Genomic DNA, 22,673 nt, shown 5'->3' on the forward strand with positions numbered 1-22,673 from the left:
ACAGACAGTTTCACCAACAAAGCACCCCCACCCCATCATACCATCTCCTCCATGCTTCATGGTGGGAACCACACATGCGGAGATCATCCGTTCACCTACTCTGCGTCTCACAAAGACACGGCAGTTGGAACCAAAAATCTCAAATTGGACTCATCAGACCAAAGGACAGATTTCCAACGGTCTAATGTCCATTGCTGGTGTTTCTTGGCCCATGCAAGTCTCTTCTTATTATTAGTGTCCTTTAGTAGTGGTTTCTTTGCAGCATTTCGACCATGAAGGCCTGATTCACGCAGTCTCCTTTGAACAGTTGATTTTGAGATGTGTCTGTTACTGAACTCTTTGAAGCATTTATTTGGGCTAAGATCTGAGGTGCAGTTAACTCTAATTAACTTATCCTCTGCAGCTGAGGTAACTCTGGGTCTTTCTTTCCTGTGGTGGTCCTCATGAGAGACAGTTTCATCATAGCTCTTGATGGTTTTTGCGACTGAAATCTTCTGTATTGACTGACCTTCATGTCTTAAATTAATGATGAACTGTTATTTCTCTTTGCTCATTTGAGCTGTTCTTGCCATCATATGGATTTGGTCTTTTACCAAATAGGTCTATATTCTGTATATCACCCTACCTTATCACAAAACAACTGAATGGCTCAAACGCATTAAAAAAATTATTTCCACAAATTAACTTTTAAGGCACACCTGTTAATTGAAATGCATTCCAGGTGACTAACTCATGAAGCTGGTTGAGAGAATGCCAAGTGTGTGCAAAGCTGTCATCAAGGCAAAGGGTGGCTTCTTTGAAGAATCTAACATCTAAAATGTATTTTGATTTGTTTAACACTTTTTTGGTCACTACATGATTCCACATGTATTATTTCATAGTTTTCATGTCTTCACTATTATTCCACAAGTTAGAAAATAGTAAGTACAAAGAAAAACCCTTGAATGAGTAGGTGTCCACACTTTTGACTGGTACTGTATATGTATTTATATATTCTATTAGGTTCCCAATCTTCCAACCTCATAACTAGCTACCAAGACTTCATTTCAGGCTATCAATCATGTTAGAGTAGTTAACTTGTATAACTATCTTAGCTAGCATGCCTGCTTGCAAGGTTGGTCAAATTTAGAAAACTAAATGTACTGAATAAGACTCACATTCGTTTCAATTGTTTACCCAGATTTTAGCAGGTATGCAGAGAAGAGAATCCAAACAGTACATCTCTCCACAATAGTGTAAAATCTTCATAAATGTGTTCAATTATAAACCTACTGATGTCTTGCCACAGTTTTCTTACATGCATACAATGCCAAAGAAGATGCAACACTGTTTCTGGGTGGTCATGACAAAAGGAGCCATTTGAGTTGATGTTTTCCTTAAACTTCTTCATATAGTGGTTGGCAGTAGGTATGTGTGTGGCCTCACATACTTGTTCCCACTCAGATTTTGGGGGTGCATGATGCCCCTGTTCATAGCTGTATTCCCGCGTGGACAGATTTTGACAGGAAGGGACACTCTCGCTCCGCCTCTTCCTCGTTGTTGTTCCTCGACTCTTTGGAGTCGTTGTTGAAAAGGCGGAACATCAGGTGGGAACATTCTAGTCAATCAGAGGGCAGATACGTATGAGCACAGCAGACACAACTCCGATATGAAATCATTTTCTCAAAGTTGCAGAAAAGCCACATGCGTCCACTCATATCAGTACATTTGTAACCTAAACATTACGTAACTTCTATTCGATCAAATACCCCTCACTTAACAAATACCAATAACATTTTTTTTGTAGACCAAATTCAGAAAAGTCCCAGACCTCCATACAAAACATCTCCACTTGTTCTGCTTATCGTTGTCTTCTCTTGTAGAAATATTTTGAAGGGAGTGGAGCCTCTTCCTTTGCCTCTTCCTTATATGCGCAACTGCATCAAGTCCAATGTGATTCTGTCCTCCCAGACCGTTCGCCTTGAGAATAATTAGAAGGGTTATTAAATGGAGGTAATGGAGGGGTGTTTTTTGTTGTTGTTGTCAGGGCTAATAGTTGGCAGGCTAATTGTCCTTTTCCCCAATTCTGTATTACCGGAAAGTAATTTAGGTAGGCCGTGACTGGCCTCACACTCCAGTACAGAAGGTGGCGGTGTAAACACCTCAAAGTTGGATGCGATCCGCAAACCCAATCCCAAAGAAGAAGAAGATGAAGCAGTCCCATGTGTTGTATAGAAGTGAACCAGGAGATGGGGAGGTTGCTTACCATTTTTTTTTCGCCCCTACCGAAATGAACTTTCACGAATGCAATTCTGTGTGGACTTGTTTTTAGATTGTATCTAAACAGCTTCCAGGAAGGAAATACATCGTATTGGTTATGAGTATTTCTTCATGAGTGCAGCATATATTATTTTTGCACTGCTGTATTGGGAAGACGCTCCCGCTGAAGGTGCTTATGCAGTAAATCTTACAATGAGAGGTGAGTTTTTGACAATTATTTTTTTGTTTTTACCAATGGCACCAAACCTTCACATTTTAGGTTTGGTCATTCATTCACGTTAATAATTGTGTTTTAAGAGTGCGTCGTGTGGGTCTGGGCATGTATCCTGCTGCAAAGGTTACCAACATGTCGCGGGGAGGAGGTGGAAGACGCCAGTACTGTTGGTAGGTGTTTAATATTTTAAAACCTATAGCAGGGGCGGGCAACTTGCAGCGATGGGCAACAGGTGGAATGGCTGACTCTGACTAAAGGCTCGGGAATCCTTTATGGATATGGGTACACAGACCTTCTAGCCACTGAGGCTCATCATGAGTTCAGATTTTTTTGTGTCCCCAACCCCATCAACGTTGCCCGTCCCTGACCTATAGTGTCATTATTATCTAGTATCAATATGTTGAAATTCTATCAACTGGATTATATGAGATGTATACAGTTATTTAAAACTGTTGAAAAGAATAACATCTCGAAAGAGCACATTGTGTCTTTTACATTTTCCGAAGTTTACAACATTCTAATAGTGTAACGAGCCTGACTTTATAAGCACGGAAATCGACCCTGCCGCACGAGCATGCTTTTGCGGCACAGTCGACAGCGCGCCGGACCTCGGGCTCAAGGTTGAGGGTTCGAGACCTGCTCCCTGCTGTTTCACTACAATATGAAGCTCCAATGAACAGGCATCCAAACATATTTGTTTGTATTGCAACACAGATGACACAAATAAACATATTTGCAAGTGGAGGAAGCTAGTTTGAAATAAGCAAGAAGATTTGCATGGAAGGATCATGCAATTTATTTGTACAAATAAATTGACAGCCCTAATTGTACATATCTTTAACTTCCATTATTTTGTCATTTTAAAGTTTTTTTATAAATATTCACCCCAATATCTGTGCTGTCAGTTGAATGTGTTGACTACTAGCACAGTATAGGGTTTTATCTCCTATCATGAAGACAGAGTTTCCTCTTGGCAGAAAGAGACTGAAAGACTCCAGTTATCTAAATGACATGACTGAAGAATCCTGCTCAATTAGGAAGGGTTTGCTGAACTACTGCCATTCATACATCCACTCTTCATTTTGAAAATGATAAATGCTATTTATGATCATCTCAATGGATGTGTGTCTGTCTGTGAGGGAAGGACAGGAAGCCGTAACATGATAGAGATGGCAGGGCCAAGGATGTGAGAGTTGGCATCTTGCTTGTCTCATGGCAGCAGACGTTTCTGTTACCACAGCCCTCTGACCCCAGTCAGACTCCCAGTAGTCCTAACCCTCTTCTTTCCTAGTTTGCTAGTTTATTCTAGGCTGAATCTTAATTTGAGATGATTTAACCTACTGTAAATGCAATTTTGCATTGCTGCCAGTGGGAGATGTGTGTGACAATAGTAGGTTAGGTTGTGCACACATCTTGAGTTTTGATTTGTACCCGACTAAGATACCATGCTCCGAGGTAATTAAGCTGTGGTTCCGGTGAGTATCCTCGTCAGATAATGTCACATAGTTACTGTAATAAATGTCTTCCCTGCTTCATCAAACAAAAGGGAGCAACACATCAAGTTCCAGCCTGAGATTATTGTTCCACTGATGCTATAAGCACAGTTTTCAGGCTGGCACCCAAGCTAGAGAGACATTGGACAAATGGACACCCTCTATTGTGTCTTGGCAGTCTTTACTGTAGATGGCAAATTTATGACAATGAGGCACTGTGCTGATCAGGAAAAAGTATGTACGCTACTAGGAAAAACTCTGCTATTCCTGGTAAGGTCACATGGTCAGGAAAAGCTCAGTGCCTAAACTATACTTTAATTGACGTGTATGTTTTATCATTTGCAGTGAATCCCTGTTGCTATTACCCCTGTCAGAACTGGGGTGTGTGTGTCAGGTTTGGCATTGACCGCTATGAATGTGACTGCACTCGCACCGGCTTCTATGGGCAGAATTGCACTATCCGTAAGTAAAGTGTTTTGCTTCTACATTCTTCTGATTCAAGTTATAGTTTCAATTTTCCTCTCTAGTTTATCAAAACATTGTTATCCTTTCCTCATGTGCGGAAGGATTTGTAAAGAGATGCAAAGAAAAAGCACAGTGTGTGACCGAAAAGCACCATGTGTTTAGTTCCACAACTTTTTAAAACATTTTTTTAGTGAAGCTGCCCAAATAATAATTTCTAGTTGAATGAACATATGAGACAAGTTGAGCAAACACATTTTAAGTTGACTGCATTTTTGGCTAAGTTTTCTCAAGTTGGAGCTAAGTTTGGGCCAACTATACATTTTAATTAAGTTCAGGTAACACTTTGACTGAAAAGTTGAGTCATCTAAAATAAAAAGTCTGTGGAACCAGTTACTTAATTATGATTAGCTGAAATGACTAGATTTTATTTTAATTTTTAATTACAGTGTGCTGTTTGTCTTCTCTCTCTGTGTTTTAGCTGAGTTCTGGACGAGAGTCCACCAGCAGCTGAAGCCGAGCCCTGACGTGGTCCACTACATCCTCACACACTTCCACTGGCTGTGGAACCTCATCAACAGGACCTTCATGCGGGACTGGCTCATGAGGGTGGTCCTCACAGGTTAGTCGCCTGACATTCAATGCAGCCATGAGCATTCTGGCACAAAATGGTTGCTATAGTGGGCGCTATGTATAAGTGGTGGAAGGGCTAACTTAGTACCATAAAGTGTACAGTGCTTTACATCCAGGTGAAACATGCTATGATGATAGAAATGTATGCATGGATCCATTGTGCTGTTGTAACAGTTGAAAATGCATAAATGCTCTCCAAAGTGCTTCTAGAATTGAATCCTTATCCCATTATCACTACTCAGACCCGTACTGTACATATTCATATCTACTCTTATGGTGTTACTTTAAGAGAAGAGTTTCCCTTCCCTACCAATGCACTCATTGGATAGTTTGCTTACAACTTGTCCATTTGCTTCATGGTTTCTCTGTTATGTTCTCCCCAATGTAAATGTTTGGATAACACACATTGACCCATGGTGTCATCACCATTCTCCGAGTTCTTCCATCTAACTCGCTAGAACTGCAGACAGTTTTAATTTCAGTCGCATCTCGCGCCCAACAGAACTATTATAGCTTGCCGCCACCATAGCAAGCTGCTCTATCCAGACTGATTGGTGAAGTAATTTAATTTTGATATATATATATATATTTTTTTTTTTTATTGTTTTGTTCGAACCGGTTCAGAACTTTATTTTGCTGGTCGGAACACTGGAACAAAATGAAAAACATTTTGGAAAATAATTTTGGTTCCAACCCCTGGCTAAAATGCAAAACCTGACTTGTGTGTCAAATAATAATGATAGAGCCCACAGGTTTATTTTGCTATGCATGTGAAAGACAAAGTTAAAGTATAGTTTTTTGATATTATGTACTATAATGTGAATTGCTTTTCAGTTACATCACATTGATACTTTCATCCCTCGAATGTTTGCTTGAGGCTTTCCAAATCAAGCTACACTTCAAATGAATTAAATCATATTTTTCAGTCTGCGTGTTTCTTTACCTGAACGTTTCTTCGTTTTATTTGGGATTCAACCCATGGTGTGTTATAGTGCGTGGCACTAGACGGCATTACCCTTTTTTAAAGGTCATTTCTGCTTGAGCCGACATCCGTAGCTTTTACCGTGAGTGCAATCTCCGTGAACGGCGAAGAAATTGTCCTTAAAGGGGGCGTCTACTGTACTGCTTTATAATGTGCCTTGGATTGAGTCATGGTCTTAAACTGAACGTTAATAATGTTTCTTCAACTCACTGAAATTGGAAGTTTCTTCAAAGTTGAGAATGTCTTAACTCTGCTGGAAGTTGCAGTTTTAAAAACTGATTATCTGGGTTCTGCGGTTACCGTTATTTTCTGACGTTACGAGTATGAGAGAAGTGGCATCTCTTCATCTAAAATGTGACACACACACACTTGTTTTGCTATCCTTGTGGGGACCAAACAATTGATTTTCCTTTTCAAAATCCTATTTTCCCCAACCCCTAAATCTAACCCTTACCCCTAACCTTAATCCCAAACCCTAATTCTAACCCTAAACCTAACCCCTAAGCCTAAAATAGCCTTTTCATTGTGGGGAATGGTGACATGTTTGAATTTTCCTTGTTTTACTATCCTTGTGAGCAGTGGTGGTCAGTAAGATGAGGGAGGCCAATTTTCTTTTTCATGAGCATGGCCTTATTTCTAAGATGACTCATTCTTATTCCATTAACCCAGTTCAATGTAACAGTGATAGGTTTAGGCTACTACATGATACTCACATTTTCCATGTACTCATCATCAATCTAGCCTATGAATGAAAGTTTGCAATGTAGGTGCACACAGGTCCACAGACAAATTTGTGACAGGCAGTGACATATGGACAGACAGTGGCATTTAACACCACCTTGCACACTCCTGCCTGCATCTAGTTGATACAGGGCATAATCATTAGTTCAACGGTTGCAAACAATAGTTTCTATTGGACAAATTCAGGTATGTTTATTCCGCTTGCTTCCGTTTTTTAACATAATCGGCCGAAATGAGTACACCCCTGATCACTCGTAAACACAGTTCACTTTCATGGCAGCCACGTCCTATGTGCTCTCCTTCTCTCACCTCTTCCCTTTGCTTGTGGACTTCAATGCGCAACACATCAGCTGTATGTGACCAGGCAAAAACAACTTTTCCAAGCCAAACTGCTACACACAGTCTACATCGTTGTCACCATATTAGCCTGAGTAAAGTCATAGTCAGTATAGCTAATAGAACTAACGTGTTAGTAAACCTACAATCATGCAGTCATTTTACAGTGTACAGTCAGTAAGCAGTTACACCGGCGGGTCCCAGTGGCAATAAATTAATAATACCAAAAGCTTACCTTGACTTGGAAGAATGTTGTGGTGTTGTGTTGGAAAATCATAGCCAGCTAGCTTACATAGCATATCTCTGTTTGAGCAGGGTGTTTCAGTATGCTAAACTAGCTAGCTGCATTTGCTAGGTAAGTGTTGTTTGTTTTTTTTACCTTCAATCTCTGTCTCTCTTGCTTCTCCTTCATTTTGGAAGAAATTAATTTGTTCAAAACGGTTCAACTATTGTCTCTCTTTTTGAGTTAACTACTTACCACATTTTATCCACTGCAGTGTTAGCTCGTTGTAGCTTATGCTTTCAGTACTAGATTCATTCTCTGATCCTTTGATTGGGTGGACAACATGTCGGTTCATGCGGCAAGAGGTCTGATATTCTGGAGGATGTCCTCCGGAAGTTGTCATAATTACTGTGTAAGTCTATGGAAGGGCGTGAAAATCATGTGCCTCCAAGGTTTTGTATTGAAGTCAATGTACCCAAAGGAGGACAGAAGCTAACTGCGCTCCGGCTACACCATGGTGCTACCCTACAGAGTGTTGTTGAGGCTACTGCAGACCTTCTTTGCAAAATAGTGTGTTTTTAATCCGTTATTTGGTGATGTGATTATATTTAGTGTAGATTTATCTAAAATGGATCAATTTAAATGTTTCACAATTAAAAAATGTTTTAAATTCACTGAGGAGGATGGTCCTCCCCTTCCTCCTCTGAGGAGCCTCCACTGCTTGTGAGGACTTCTGGTCCCCACAAGGATAGTACAACCACACACACACACCTATCCCATGGGTGGTATTTCCTCCTAACATTGTTATTGCATTTTCAGTAAAACTTTAGGGCTATAATGATCAATGTGTCAAACAATTATGTTTTCTCCCTCCCAAAGTCAGATCCAACCTTATTCCGAGTCCTCCTACCTTCAACTCCAAGTATGGATACCTCAGCTGGGAGTCCTACTCCAATGTTTCCTATTACACCCGTATCCTACCCCCTGTGCCAGACGACTGTCCCACCCCTATGGGTACCAAAGGTGAGATGGAGGGCATCCAAAGTTTCTATCAGAAAATAGGATGAAGGCATCCCACAAAGACTTTACTGAAGATTACCCAGTGAAATAAATCTTCCCAACTGCAACATACTTTCGTTCCTCTCTTTTCTCCAGGAAAGTCTGTCCTCCCAGACCCAAAGCTGGTGGTGGAGAAGTTTCTTCTGAGGAGGCAATTCAGGCGGGATCCAAGGGGAACCAACCTAATGTTTGCTTTCTTCGCTCAGCACTTCACCCATCAGTTCTTCAAGACCCGAAACAGCATGGGCTTGGGCTTTACCAGGGCTCTGGGGCATGGGGTGAGTTACTTGGCACTCCCTGTACTGTACACTATGTTATACAGTGCATTCGGAAAGTATTCAGACCCCTTGACCTTTTCCACATTCTGTTCCTGCCTTATTCTAAAATTGATTAAATAAATGATCAATCTACACACAATACCCCATAATGACGAAGCCAAAATAGGTTTTTAGAAAAATTAGCAAATTTATAAAAAACAAAAACTGAAACAAAAAAACATAACAGTATTAACAATGTGATATACATATTTAAATATGCATGAAAACCAAAGTCTGAAACCATGACAATTCCCACTCTCTCTTCACTTGACTCTATGCCTCCAAGATCATTTTCTGCTGTGTTCCACAAATATGAAAGCTCTAAAAAGCTTCCTCATGCTTTCACCCAGTCTTCCCCTTTAGGCCCCAGGTTCCGAGAAGTGTTCCCATGTCATTTTCACTTTGTTCCCCATCTTCTCCATTTCACCTGATAGGCACAAACACCTGATGTGCAAGTGCGTATCCCTAATCCACGTTCCATCCTCTTGAGGGAACTCGGCACTGTATCTGCTTTTACATCAATGCCTTCAACATTTTGTTCACAGTACAATTACCCCTCTATCCTCTATCATATTATGCATTAACCCATAAAGCAGCTAAACCCCAAACCAACTATGATGTTTATAGTAGTTCCCAGACTCAACCCATCTGTATATCTTACAGTGGAATCTAGTCTCTGTCTCTCGCTCCGCCTCCTGTGTCATGGTGTCTTCACTCACCCATTATGCTGTTGGACCTCACTTCACGTGAAAACTATGCCCCCTCCCAAGGAGAGACATGACGATCTTAACCACTGCAGGTACTGTTCAAAGTAGTGTGTCTCTCAAGTCAATGCTGTTCCAACACCCCCCTGGTGTCTCTTGATGTACACTTAATCTCCAGAATTCAGCCCGTGCCCTGGGTTATATCTTGGTTCCACCTGAGGATATGCACACTGCAACACATGGGTTATTTCCTGACAACATAATTTGTGATATTTGAATAACATCATCCCCTGTCATCCCATCGGTTCCCCAGTTACCAGCAACCAATCCATGTGACGTGAGTCGTCATAAACTGATATCCCAACAATGCTACAAATGTAACCATAGCCACTTCCAACATGGCCCATGACTATAGTCTCACAATACCCCTCATTTGCACAGTTGTCCAATTCCATGCTATCAATATAGCATTCTACGCTTCTGCTACTGCTTTTTCTGTTACTGTCCCTACAGGGACTGCTGTGAGACTAGCTATTGCCCGTAATTTGTCTCCTGCTCTTCTATTGTCTTCGTGTTTTACTGATAAGTCTAGGACTGAACTTTCAGATACCCCCTACCTGTTTCTCATTATATCCCTTGGTCTCTAGTCACCAACATCTCCACTGACCTCCTGTATTCTGCTACAGTTGGTACCTGTGGATAATACATCCCTGTGCTCAAGTTAGGTACACATCTCTCATCCCAAGGCCGAAAACACCTTTGTTACAGTGTAAACTTTGGGCCCCAACGGTTGATAAGCAGCCACCTTCTGACATGTACCATTTACTGTGGTTTGGTCCCAATCTACTGGGAGGTATGTCTAGTGTTTATTAGCTTTCAGAAATGGGGGCGAGATTAGTGGCGTTGGAAGAGTTTCCAACCGTACAAAACTCTGAGTCACATGTTTCTTAATCACACTGCAGGAGATGTGATGCTATTATTATGACTTCTGGCGATGTGGCCTCTTGTATACAGGGATCTGTAGCTAGTCCTTCTGGCGATGTGGCCTCCTGTATACAGGGATCTGTTGCTATTCTTTCAAGTGTTATGCCTTCTGTGACAAACTCATTACTGAAAGTTGAAAATGGTGTCTGAAATAACAACACTGTCTCTTCTACTTTCACCATGATCTGGGTATGTGTAACGTTCAATTAAATCCCCATATTGTGTACAGTTAGCTCATAGAAGGAGAGCAGCTATCTCCTGTAACAATATTCAGTCTCTGGGAATGATACTCCTCTATCATTACGTCTAACCCACAACACACTATACTCCAAATGCATTTTCTGCATTTACAAACATACCAACACATTCTCAAATCAATTTAGTCAATATACATCCTTCCCTCCTCTGGAACAATGAAACACCCTCATGTTCCACAAAACCTAAAAACATATTCACTTGAAAAGAAAAGAGAAACAAAGTACATGTTTTAATGACTTTGCACCACTCATTGATGCGACGTAACATATCAACTCTGAATAGAGGGTAAAACAAAAACCAACTTTCATGGTTGTCCCAAGCTGTCATCCAGTGAGTCTACCACACAAATGACCTCCCCTCACGATGACACTTAGAGAAGTTTCTTAAAACCCTTTCGGCCACATAAATGTTAGCAGCGGCCCAGCCCCTCATCGTGCTTTATCCATTCTCTCTCTCTCAGTATTCCAATCACAACGAAAGCATTTATAGAACTTATCCAACCCGAATTTAGAATGACTGACCTCAGTGCTTACTTTGAGACTAAGGCTCAAATTCCAGTTGATCAACTCCCCACACATCATCCCTGTTAGAACACATTTATAAAGCACCTTTTATTGCCGGCCATAACTCTTCTCATTACAGCCCCCCCTTTTCCCCCTGTTTTCCTGTCATGAGTGGCCTAGTAAAGAAAGATCAGGATCTCAATGCATTTTCAGTTTAAATAGTTAGGGCGTATACCCCCCCCCCCCCCACACCCCACCCTTCCTTCCTTCACACAACACTTATCATTCTAGCGTGTCTACTTCGGATATCGTTTACAGTTCATTTTCCCAACGGCACATGTCACTTTTGCCTGTCACATTTCATGGCCCTTGATAATGTCCTGATTTTTAATATCCAAATAGACACTTCAGTTTCTCCCACGTACACGAGTCTCTCAGCTGAGCTTCTCTCTCTCTACACTCACTCCACACGCGCTCTCAGCACCCTGGTCCTGTTTTATGGCTCGGACTCAGATAGGAGCGGTAAAAGTCACTGTCTCTTATAGCACGCCTTCGTCACTTTTTCTTCAGACGTTTAGGCAGGGTTGTGAGGTTAACACACACCGTCTATGGTCAAATTATTTCTACAATGCATTGAAACACGATCTGACATCACCTTCCATGAAAACCTAAAAAAAAAAAAAAAAACACAGATCATAACAACAGTTAAGTTCATTACATTTCTGTTACAGTAAATTAGACAAACATTGAATATATGACGAATTATGACATTAACCTTTCCTTTATACTATCTCGAAGGCAAATGTCAAAAAGCATAAGCCTCCTACGTCTCCTTTCACATAAAAAACGTCATATCTATGAACCACTATTGATCAAACGGAATAATACACCGCTATGTGAAATTTACATTCTTGCTAACTTCAAAACGAGTAGTTGTTGCTCTTTTGAAAAAGATGCAAACTCTTGTATAGCTGCATTTCCTGCTAATGCACTAGGTTCCAGTATCACCTTACACTCATTCTTCCAATGCCCGATAGTCCCTCATCTAGCGTAAGCTATCTCCTTACGCTTAGTTTTTTTTCGCTACGGTTCTTAGCTTTATCCTGGCCATTGAAGCCATAGTTAGTGATTTTTCTCTATGGCCTTATTAACCCCTCGCACGTCTGCGAGGTGAGCAGAGTCATATTCCACTCTCAAAACATCGTCTCAAATCAAATCTACCCCCGTAATTACCGTTTTGATCACAGCGTTCAACCCCGTCATCAAAGCAAAAGCGCAATTTCTTTTCAACACACTCCCAGGCCTTCTGTAGTAAAGTACTGGTGTTACACTTTATGGGTTTATCGTTATGCATTTTTGGTTGCTAGAATGCTGACATCAAAACGCTGGTATCTTGCGCTTTTGATTCTGGTTTTATGTCCTTGTGCCAAGTCATAATTGCCTCCCTGAATTCTTTATTTGATTTGAATTCTCCGTCAGCACGAAAAATGTTGTCCAATTTGGATCTTGCTACATTTTTCCCATATTCCAGGCGAATTGGCAGAATGCTCGTACTCTTCTTTTAGCGCCTCCATGGCTTTATTAAATTCTGCTATCTCTATATTACAGGGAGAAATGGGTCCGTTTGTCGCCATATCAATAGTTATTATTCCTAAACACTCCTGTCGGTGTTCAGGGTATTTTAGCATTCTTCACTCCCGTCTACAATACACACCCATTTTCTAAGATAGCACTACACACTTTCCCCAGATAATAATTAATTGGTCGCGGCACTTAATACCTTCTATTAGTACCAATACCATAGCGTCTGCGAATTTATTACTGGAGAATACGGACAGGATCTTATGTCCTATTCCAGTACTTCCTCAAATATCACTATTATTGATAACCCACATCTCTCATCGCGCCCTCTCCCCATAGGGCATAAACCAACCTTTTCCACACACTCACTCACACCCTGCGCTCTGCTCCACTAATCTGGACTCCATGGCTTGACTCTAAGTTGTGGTGAACCCTGCTCGCAGCGCTGTCTGTTACATTCTTATTTTTCAGAGTAAATAACTCACGGACACTAGAGAAGCTTTAACCAAGTTTAATCATTCCTAAAGGTTCTGTACAGCTGTAATCAGACAGCAAAACATTTATTTCCATCAGCTATAGACATCCTACTTAAGACACTCCTCCTTAGAGTTTATGGCTCCACAGGAAGCTAATAAAGAGGGTAACAGGATGACAAACCCTGATTACTCCCTTAAGGGGAACTGACCTCGCCCCTCACCTCCTGACCTCTACCCCTCCTTCGCCTAATCCACAGATATCCTTCTGTCTTCCCCATATCAACACATCGCTCTCCTCTCCTCCATCAAACACATTCCAAAGCCTTCTGGGTTGCTACAGATTCTTTCTATTCAAGGCTTCGTCTCTATCATTTATTTAATATCTCAATGTTCAAAATTTAGCCGATTCCAACACCTTATTCACATAAGTATTCAGAACCTTTGCTATGAGACTTGAAATTGAGCTCAGGTGCATCCTGTTTCCATTGATCATCCTTGAGATGTTTCTACAACTTGATTGGAGTCCACCTATGGTAAATTCAATTGATTGGACTTGGAAAGGCACACACCTGTCTATATAAATTCCCACAGTTGACAGTACATGTCAGTGCAAAAACCAAGCCATGAGGTCGAAGGTTTGTCCATAGAGCCCCCGAGACAGGATTGTGTCAAGGCACAGATCTGGATTGTGTCAAGGCACAGATAAGTGGATAACTACTCTCCCAGTCCCTGCTGCCGAAAAACATCCCCACAGCATGATGCTGCACTTTTTTCATACTTTTTTTCTCTCCATACTATTCCAACAGCCGCAATATAATCTTGTTCTTTGCTGGAACCAAATCTTGCACGCTCTGCGAGATACATGGGAGTCATATTAATCTATGTCTCTTGCCTGCATCCTGTCTCACGAATATGAATCTCTTTTTAAAAAAATGTAATCTCATGTTATTAATCTCTAACCAGGTGGATGCCGGCAATGTCTACGGAGATAATCTGGTGCGTCAACTGAACCTCCGGCTTCTTAAAGACGGAAAGATGAAATATCAGGTATGTGGAGGAATGCATAACTCCACTCCAGCTATGAGAAAGCATGGACAAGTCTCCACTGGAATGTTACTGCAGTGGTCCACTCTGTGTGGTCCACTCTGAGGTCCACTCTGTGGGACATGTGCTTTCAACCCTTTACACTTTTAACCCTTTCCAACCCTTTTCATACTAATGTGGTTAAATATATTTAAAAAAAAGGTGGAACCAACATAAATTGGATTTAAAGAAAAATCTCAAAACGGATTTGCTCTTCTATATACAGGTTTAAAATGGCAGATTTGGGCACGGATAAACGCCTACATAGGAACGCAGTGGCTGTACAGTTACATGACGTCAGAGGTCTGGCTCTGCGCTTCACAGCTCTGTATGGATTTTGACTGACTGCCATTCTGAACTTGAGCACCTCGTGCGACAAGAATATGCCTCTTTCCCTCCCGCTAATTGGGCAGCTTTTGCATGGGGGTTCTGTAAATTGAGGACTCAATGTGTTTTGAAAAATTTGAAGTTGAGGATTATAATAAATACTGCTATGATGTCATACAAGCAAGCCAAGATTTGGAAATGTGAAGTTCACATTTCCAAATCATTCATGTTTATCACCCATTTCGTATGATAGGTTACGAATTGCAATTCGTATTATGTTACCAATTTTCTAAATGTACAGTATGTTACAAATGAGATAGTGTAGGGGTTTAGGAGTTAGTTTAAAGGGTTAGTGGAAGGGATAGCTAACATGCTAAGTAATTGCAGAGTAGCAAAGTAGTTGAAAGTTGCAAAAATGCTAAAGTTGTCTGAGATTCGAACTCGCAAACTTTGGTTTGCTAGACATTCACGTTGCCTTAAGTAACCATCTGTCATATGTAACCATACCAAATGTAACATATCATACTAATTTTGGTGTCACGGATTTACATTTACTATGTTACATCCAGGCTGCTGATCTGGTGGACTCACTAAACACAAATGCTTAGTTTGTAAATTAAGTATGAGTATTGGAGACTATCCATAACTTAAAATATCCAGAAAATTGTGTCCTCTGGTTTGCTTAATGTAAGGACTGTGAAATGATTTATACTTTGAATTTTTATACTCAGTATATTGTTTGCAATTACATTTGCTTTTAATACTTAAGTATATATAAAACCAGATACTTTAGTCATTTTCTATTAAGGTAAAAGTGAAAGTTGGCAAGTAAGGAAGTCTAAAAGTATCTTTACTTTTACACAAGAATGACAATTGAGTACTTCTCCCACCACCGCACAGAGGTAGCAGGTAACAGCATAGTCATTGTTCAGTGACCAGGTGCCAGTTAGTGTATCATTTGAGTGACCAGAAATCCTGACTCGTGTCAGGATAAAGAAGTACACCCATGAGGCCCATTTTCTTTATCTGTTGAATAAGCTGAATTCGACTCCAAAGAAGGACGTTAGGGAATGGTATCTGTTTTTGGCAAAGGTGTTGGTTCAGAGTCAGGGAGAGGTTGTGTTGTAAGAACCCCATTGATTGTCTCTTTTGGCAGTGGTATGCATGTGAAACTCAGGATGAGATGACTGAGCAACTGTTGGTTATTTACAGTGCCTTAATGTATTCAGACACCCTTGACTTTTTCTAGTTTACAGCCTTATTCTAAAATTGATTTAAATAGTTTTTTCCTCATCACTCTACACACAATACCCCATAATGACAAATCAGTTGTTTTTTTTATAAAAATGTGCTATATTTGCTATTGTTTGCTATTTTTTTTTTTTTTTTTTTTTTTAATAATAAAATCGGAAATATCACATTTACATAAGTATTCAGACCCTTCATAACTAAGTACTTTGTTGAAGCACCTTTGGCAGTAATTACAGCCTTGAGTCTTCTTTGGTATGATGCTACAAGCTTGGCACACCTGTATTTGGGGAGTTTCTCCCATTCTTCTCTGCAGATCCTCCCAAGCTCTGTCAGGTTGGATGGGAAGCGTTGCTGCAAATCTATTTTCAGGTCGTTCCAGTGATGTTTGATCGGGTTCAAGTCCAAGCTCTGGCTGGGCCACTCAAATACATTCAGAGACTTGTCCCGAAGCCACTCCTGCGTTGTCTTGGCTGTGTGCCTAGGGTTGTTGTCCTGTTGGAAGGTGAACCTTCGCCCCAGTCTGCTGTCCTGAGTGCTCTGGAGCAGGTTTTCATCAAGGATCTCTCTGTACATTGCTCCATTCATCTTTTCTTCAATCCTGACTAGTCTCCCAGTCCCTGCTGCTGAGAAACATCCCTAAAGCATGATGCTGCCACCACCACCACGCTTCACTGTAGGGATGGTGCCAGGTTTCCTCCAGATGTGACGCTTGGCAGTCAGGCCAAAGAGTTCAATCTTGGTTTCATCAGACAAGAGAAACTTGTTTCTCATGGTCTGATAGTCTTCAGGTGCCTTTTGGCAAACTCTCAAGCGGGCTGTCATGTGCCTTTTTCTGAGGAGTGGCTTCTGCCTGGCAACTCTACTATAGAGAGCTCTGTCAGTGACCATCAGGTTCTTGGTCACCTCCATGACCAAGACCCTTCTCCCCTGCTTGCTCAGTTTGTCTGGGCGGCCAGCTCTAGGAGGAGTCTTGGTTTGTTCCAAACTTCTTCCATTTAAGAATAGAGGAGGCCCCTGTGTTCTTGGTGTCCTTCAATGCTGCAGAAATGTTTTGGTACCCTTCCCCAGATCTCTACCTCGGTGCAATCCTGTCTCGGAACTCTACAGACAATTCCTACGACCTCATGGCTTGGTTTTTGCTCCTACGTGCACTGTCAATTGTGGGAGCTTATATAGACAGGTGTGTGTCTTTCCAAATCATGTCCAATCAGTAGAATTTACCACAGGTGGACTCCAAGTTACAGAAACATCTCAAGGATGATCACTGGAAACAGGATGCACTTGAGCCAATTTCGAGTCTCATAGCAAAGAGTCTGAATACTTATGTAAATAAAATATTTTTAATACATTTGCAAACCTTTCTAAACCTATTTTCGCTTTGTCATTATGGGGTATTGTGTGAAGATTGAGGATTTTTTATTTATTTCATCCATTTTAGGCTGTAACGTAACAAAATATGGAAAAAGTGTTCTGAATTCTTTCTGAAGGCACTGTATGGGTGGAGTTCAGATAATCATTATTTACAGTAGTGTTTCCAAAATGTTGTGGTCATGACCCTTTTTTCCACTGCTCAAGACCTTTTGACATCGCTTTTCCACAAAAACCCAAAGGGGACCCCACATACGTTTTTCCATTATTCCATTATGCTCACAAGTTACTACATTGTGCTAATGGATCAGTAAAGCTCTTAAGGGCTAATACTATCTTCTCTTCCAGGTGGTTAAAGGTGAGGTGTACCCTCCTACGGTGGCTGAGGCGGCGGTGAATATGAGATACCCTCAAGAGACTCCCGTGGGGCAGCGTATGGCCATCGGGCAGGAGGTGTTTGGGCTGTTGCCAGGCCTCACCATGTATGCCACCCTGTGGCTGAGAGAACACAACCGCGTTTGTGACATCCTGAAGGCAGAGCACCCCACCTGGGGGGACGAGCAGCTATTCCAGACCGCCAGGCTCATCGTAATAGGTAAGTACATACTTGACGGGACAGGGATCTCTCTCTAGCCTTTCATACCACCAGAGATTGCCCATTTTAGACACTCAAGTTCTTTAGGCAGAATATACATTACTAGGAAATGTTTTCATGTGCTGGGTTGCTTAGGGCCCCCTAGCGGGGTCTCAACTTACTGTTGCGAGTTAGAATAGTAGGTGCAAGTTCAAAATTTGCTTGTGCATCAGCAATTTTTCTCTTGTTTTGTCAGTCATTGACAGTCACTCAATTAGCCATGTCAGCTAACAATTTTTAGATGTGTTGTGTGAATAGTTCGGGGGCAATAAGAATCAACACACTTCTCCAGTAGATTCTCCCCAAAATGTATTTTCTTGGGTGTAGATCCATATTTAGTTTATATTCCAGGTGAGACCATCCGGATAGTGATCGAGGAGTACGTGCAGCACCTGAGTGGCTACCTGTTGGATCTGAAGTTTGACCCAGTCCTGCTCTTCAAGTCCACGTTCCAGTACAGGAACCGCATCGCTGTGGAGTTCAAACAGCTGTACCACTGGCACCCCCTGATGCCAGACAGCTTCCACATAGATGGAGACGAGGTGCCCTACTCCCAGTTCATCTTCAACACCTCCATCGTCACACACTACGGGGTGGAGAAACTGGTGGACGCCTTCTCCCGCCAGTGTGCTGGACAGGTATGGTGTGTGTGGTGACTACGGGATTTCATATGCAGTGTTGTAATGGTAAACCCTGGTCTCCATAATGTTGTCATACCATACATAAGTCGGTTGGTGTCAATGCTAATATGGCACTTATTTTCTAAGAGTTCTCAATAAACTGACAAGGAAAAGCTATTTATTTGAAATCACTTCCTGAATTTAAAATCTTTGTCTGCAAAAATTACAAAAAACTATCTTAAGATAGCTAGGTGGGACAAACACATCACAGTCATAGTAAGTACATTTTTCCTCAATAAAGTAGCTTTCAGCAAAGTCAGAGCTAGTAAGGGGGAAAAGAGTCAAGTGCGAGTGTTTGTTCACACAAGTCTTTTTTCGGGGGGTGAGGAGGTGGTGGTGTTGCTGTGGGATTATTTAAGATTCTCTTTGAAGATGTAGGGTTTCAGATGTTTTCAGAAGATGGGCAAGGGACTCTGGTGTCCTAGCTTCAGAGGGAAGGAAGCTGGTTCCACCATTGGGGTGCCAGGACAGAGAAGTGCTTAGACTGGGCTGAGCGGGAGCTGCTCTCCCGTAGGGGTGGGAGGGCCAAGAGACCAGACCTGGCAGAACGGAGAACTCAGGTTGGGGTGTAGGGATTAAGCAGAGCCTGAATGTTGGGAGAGTCAGTTCCTCTTACTGCTCCGTAGGTAATTACCATGGTCTTGTAGTGAGCCAGTGGAGTGTGTGGAGGAGCGTGGTGACATGGGAGAACTCTATGGATGTTGTAGAGCATGAACCTGCAGGAGCGAGTCACTGCTCTGATATTTGCAGCGAACGACAGGGGGTTGTCATGGTTCATGCCATGGTAGTTTACACACTGGTAGGGGGACACCGTGGAGTTGTCAACCGTGATGGAGAGGTCTTGGAGCGGACAGGCCTTTCCCGGGAGGAAGAGTAGCTCCGACTTGTTGCGGTTGAGCTTGAGTTGGTAAGCTGTCATCGAAGCTGAGGTATCTGCCAGGCACGCGGAGATTCGTGTTGCCACCTGAGTGTCAGAAGGTGGAAAAGGAGAAAAGTAGTTGAGTGTCATCCGCATAGCAATGATAAGCGAAACCATGTGAGGACATGACGCAGCCGAGTGACTTGGTGTATAGCGAGAAGAGGGCCTAGAACCGAGCCCTGGGGGACACCAGTAGTGGGAGTACGTGGTGCAGACGCAGATCCTCTCCACGTCACCTGGTGAGTGACTTGAATTCAAATGGACACATTGGACTGATTTGTGTGTTCTGGTACTTCTTATTTTGAGCAAGGCAGACGTTGTGTAAGAGAGATGGAGAAAGGGAGGGTGAGGTTGGGACAGGGCAAATAAGGCAAGATTGAGTAGCCTGATTGTAAATTTGACACTACTTGGTGTGAAGTCCATAATTGTGTGCAGTAAAATAGCACATGTTGTAACTGTCACCACAGCCCTGCAAACTTGTTAGTGCTCTGCGTTCCATATCTACAGAATCAACTACAGAGCGGTTTTCTGTTGATTAGAAGCTGTGATAGATCATGACAGAAGGCTTAAACAAGATGCTATCTGTCGTCTGTAAATATTTTTTCTCTGTGGCTTATTGATATCAATCTTTCTCAGCAGAGCAGCAGCTATCTATGTAGTATTAGCGAGTAGAAACATGCTATCTGTGTATGTGTGCCATTGAGGGTGAATAGGCAAGACAAAATATTCAAGTGCCTTTGAACGTGGTATGGTAATAGGTGCCTAGGTGTATATGGAGTAACACATTTCGGGCCCTTCATAGGTGGGTCATTCATTTATTTGAATTACTTTTTTTCCATTTTGTTCTCATGCATCCTATATTTATACAGGGGGGTGCCTGTTTGATCCTTTCAGATGTAGGGCTCTATTCAATCCGGAAAGCTGAATCGTTACAGATTCCGCGATAGAAACGTAAAGGTAATTTCTGATTGAGCCGACATAAGGAGCATTTACCGGAATGCAGTCTCTGATAAAGCGGGAATATTGCCTTTTTTTAAATTACAATCACAATGTAAAGCTGAATTTCCACGAAGCAGATTGAATCGAGCCCTTAGTGTAGTGTACACCATTGCCTACAATGGGTATGGGGTCTGTCTGATTTTAATCCTGTTTCTCAGATAGGAGGAGGTCGGAACATCCACCCAGTGGTGACCAATGTGGCCGAGGGGGTTATTGAAGAGTCCAGGACTCTGCGTCTCCAACCCTTCAACGAGTACAGGAAGAGGTTCAACCTGAAGCCCTACACATCTTTCTCTGACTTCACTGGTAAGACCACATATATTTTAGAGATTAGAAATGCCGGCACCACAAAAGGCTTCTATGGAATGAGGAACTGTCTATGCAAAGCAGCTTATTAACGTCTGTTACACATCACTTTTTAATTTTTTTCTATATATGCTCATGGGAAATTACATGGTGACAGAGTGATGCTGAGACTGATTTGTTACTTTAAAATGTATGCCAAGCAAAATTAATCGTTGCAAAGTTGAACAAGCCATAGAACTTGATGCACAAGGATGACTTAACAATTTCCACTGAACATTTTATAAAAACACATTTACTCGAAGAACCGTGCAGATGCAAAGTTTGGTAACCGAATGACTGCGTCATTCTGTCACCAAACTTCGCATCTGTGCTCTTCTTGTGCATTGAGTTGAATGGTTTGCAAAGTTAAACAAACCAGAATGACGAATTGTGCACTCATTCTGTTACCAAACTTTATATCTGCACTGTTCTGCAAGTAAATGTCTTCTTATAAAATGTTCAGTGGAAATTAAGTCATCCTTGTGCATCGAGTTGTATGGCTTGTTTAACTTTGCAACGATTAGTTTTGCTTGGCATACATTTTAAAGTAACAAATCAGAGTCTCAGCATCACTCTGTCACCGTGTAATTGCCCCTCATGCAAATTGAAAATATGGGAAATAACAACGTTCTCTCAAAGCAGCTGTCATTCAGCATCATCCTGACGTGGGTCAGCCTCTTAAGAAGCCAACTGCAGTCTTTGGTTTGAGATGAAAGGACAACAGTCTTCTCTTTAACTAGATCATGTGTTTCTAATGCTCTTTTACTCTTCTCTTCTGTATTGTATTTGTATTCATTTACTTTAAATGTGCCCTATATGTGTAGTTTGCTGCAACCGAATTGCCCTTCTGGGACAATAATGATATTTTATATTGTCCTCCAGGTGAGGAGGAGATAGCCAGGGAGCTGGAGGAGCTCTATGGGGACATCGATGCGCTGGAGTTCTACCCCGCCATCATGCTGGAGAAGACACGCCCCAACGCCATATTTGGTGAGAGCATGGTGGAGATGGGGGCTCCGTTCTCCCTGAAAGGCCTTCTGGGTAACCCCATCTGTTCCCCTGAGTACTGGAAGCCCAGCACATTTGGAGGCCAGACAGGCTTTGATATAGTCAACTCGGCCTCGCTGGAGAGACTGGTGTGTCTGAACACTAATTGGTGTCCATACGTAGCCTTCAATGTCCCTCCAGCCGGGCAGGAGGAACCGCCAAGGAAACAGTCCACTGAACTGTAAGCCATTGTGATTACTGTATCCATGGTTACGTTAGTTTTTTTTAATGGTCTTACCGTAGTGCCCATGTCCACCTACGATGCCTATACTGTATACTACATTTACAATGCATAGGCTGCATTTATGAATCATTCCCATGTTGCATATGTCCTATGTACAGGTGACTGACAAAATAAAGGAAACGCTTGAATAAATGAGGAATACAAGTATGTTGAAAGCAGTGTGGTTTCGGAGTTAATGAACCCCCTAAGGTCAATGTCCGCACCCCAGTGGAAATATAATCCCCATAATAAAATAATTCCCAGAAAATCAGTCAATTTAATCTACAGATATCTTTTTGTTGTTGTATTGGATGAGTCTCAATCCACTGCATCTGTGACAGAGCTAGAGCGGTGTTGGTCATACCATGATCAGTCTTCTCACACAGTCCTCTGTAGTGTCTAAAGGGTTTGACCTACTGTACAAACTATTATGACCCCTCTATGCAAAGGTGAGACTCTCACGTTTTGCTTAGGACGACCACAGGCCTCAGGACACGTCTGAAGGTCCCCCGGTACCAGTTGACAAAATGAACGGAAGTGTATATACAGTGCCTTGCGAAAGTATTCGGCCC

General features: G+C 41.9%; 1 protein-coding gene across 2 annotated transcripts; it reads left to right on the plus strand.

Moving 5' to 3' along the window:
- The first annotated feature begins 1,587 nt into the window (after window positions 1-1,587).
- On the plus strand, window positions 1,588-22,382 carry cox-1 (cyclooxygenase-1). 2 transcript variants are annotated; one of them, NM_001124361.1, is given in 11 exon segments: window positions 2,211-2,458; window positions 2,557-2,643; window positions 4,312-4,428; window positions 4,910-5,050; window positions 8,223-8,366; window positions 8,499-8,680; window positions 14,189-14,272; window positions 17,603-17,849; window positions 18,240-18,526; window positions 20,645-20,792; window positions 21,714-22,382. In NM_001124361.1, coding segments are annotated over 11 exon segments (1,875 nt in total). In that variant the 5' UTR covers window positions 2,211-2,370; the 3' UTR covers window positions 22,064-22,382.
- Window positions 22,383-22,673: the final 291 nt, after the last annotated feature.

Source organism: Oncorhynchus mykiss, chromosome 11 (assembly GCF_057628025.1).
Source record: "Oncorhynchus mykiss isolate SJ-2025 chromosome 11, ASM5762802v1, whole genome shotgun sequence".
NCBI classification, from domain to species: Eukaryota; Metazoa; Chordata; class Actinopteri; order Salmoniformes; family Salmonidae; genus Oncorhynchus; species Oncorhynchus mykiss.

What these genes read in the sequence shown, in the direction of transcription:
- cox-1 (XM_036934609.2), top strand. Translation starts at nt 2,371, where the DNA reads ATGAGTGCAGCATATATTATTTTTGCACTGCTGTATTGGGAAGACGCT. An exon ending in CACCCCTATGGGTACCAAAG is followed by an intron (nt 8,367 to 8,498) that starts GTGAGATGGAGG and finishes TCTTTTCTCCAG; the next exon opens with GAAAGTCTGTCCTCCCAGAC. An exon ending in CCAGGGCTCTGGGGCATGGG is followed by an intron (nt 8,681 to 17,602) that starts GTGAGTTACTTG and finishes CTTCTCTTCCAG; the next exon opens with GTGGTTAAAGGTGAGGTGTA.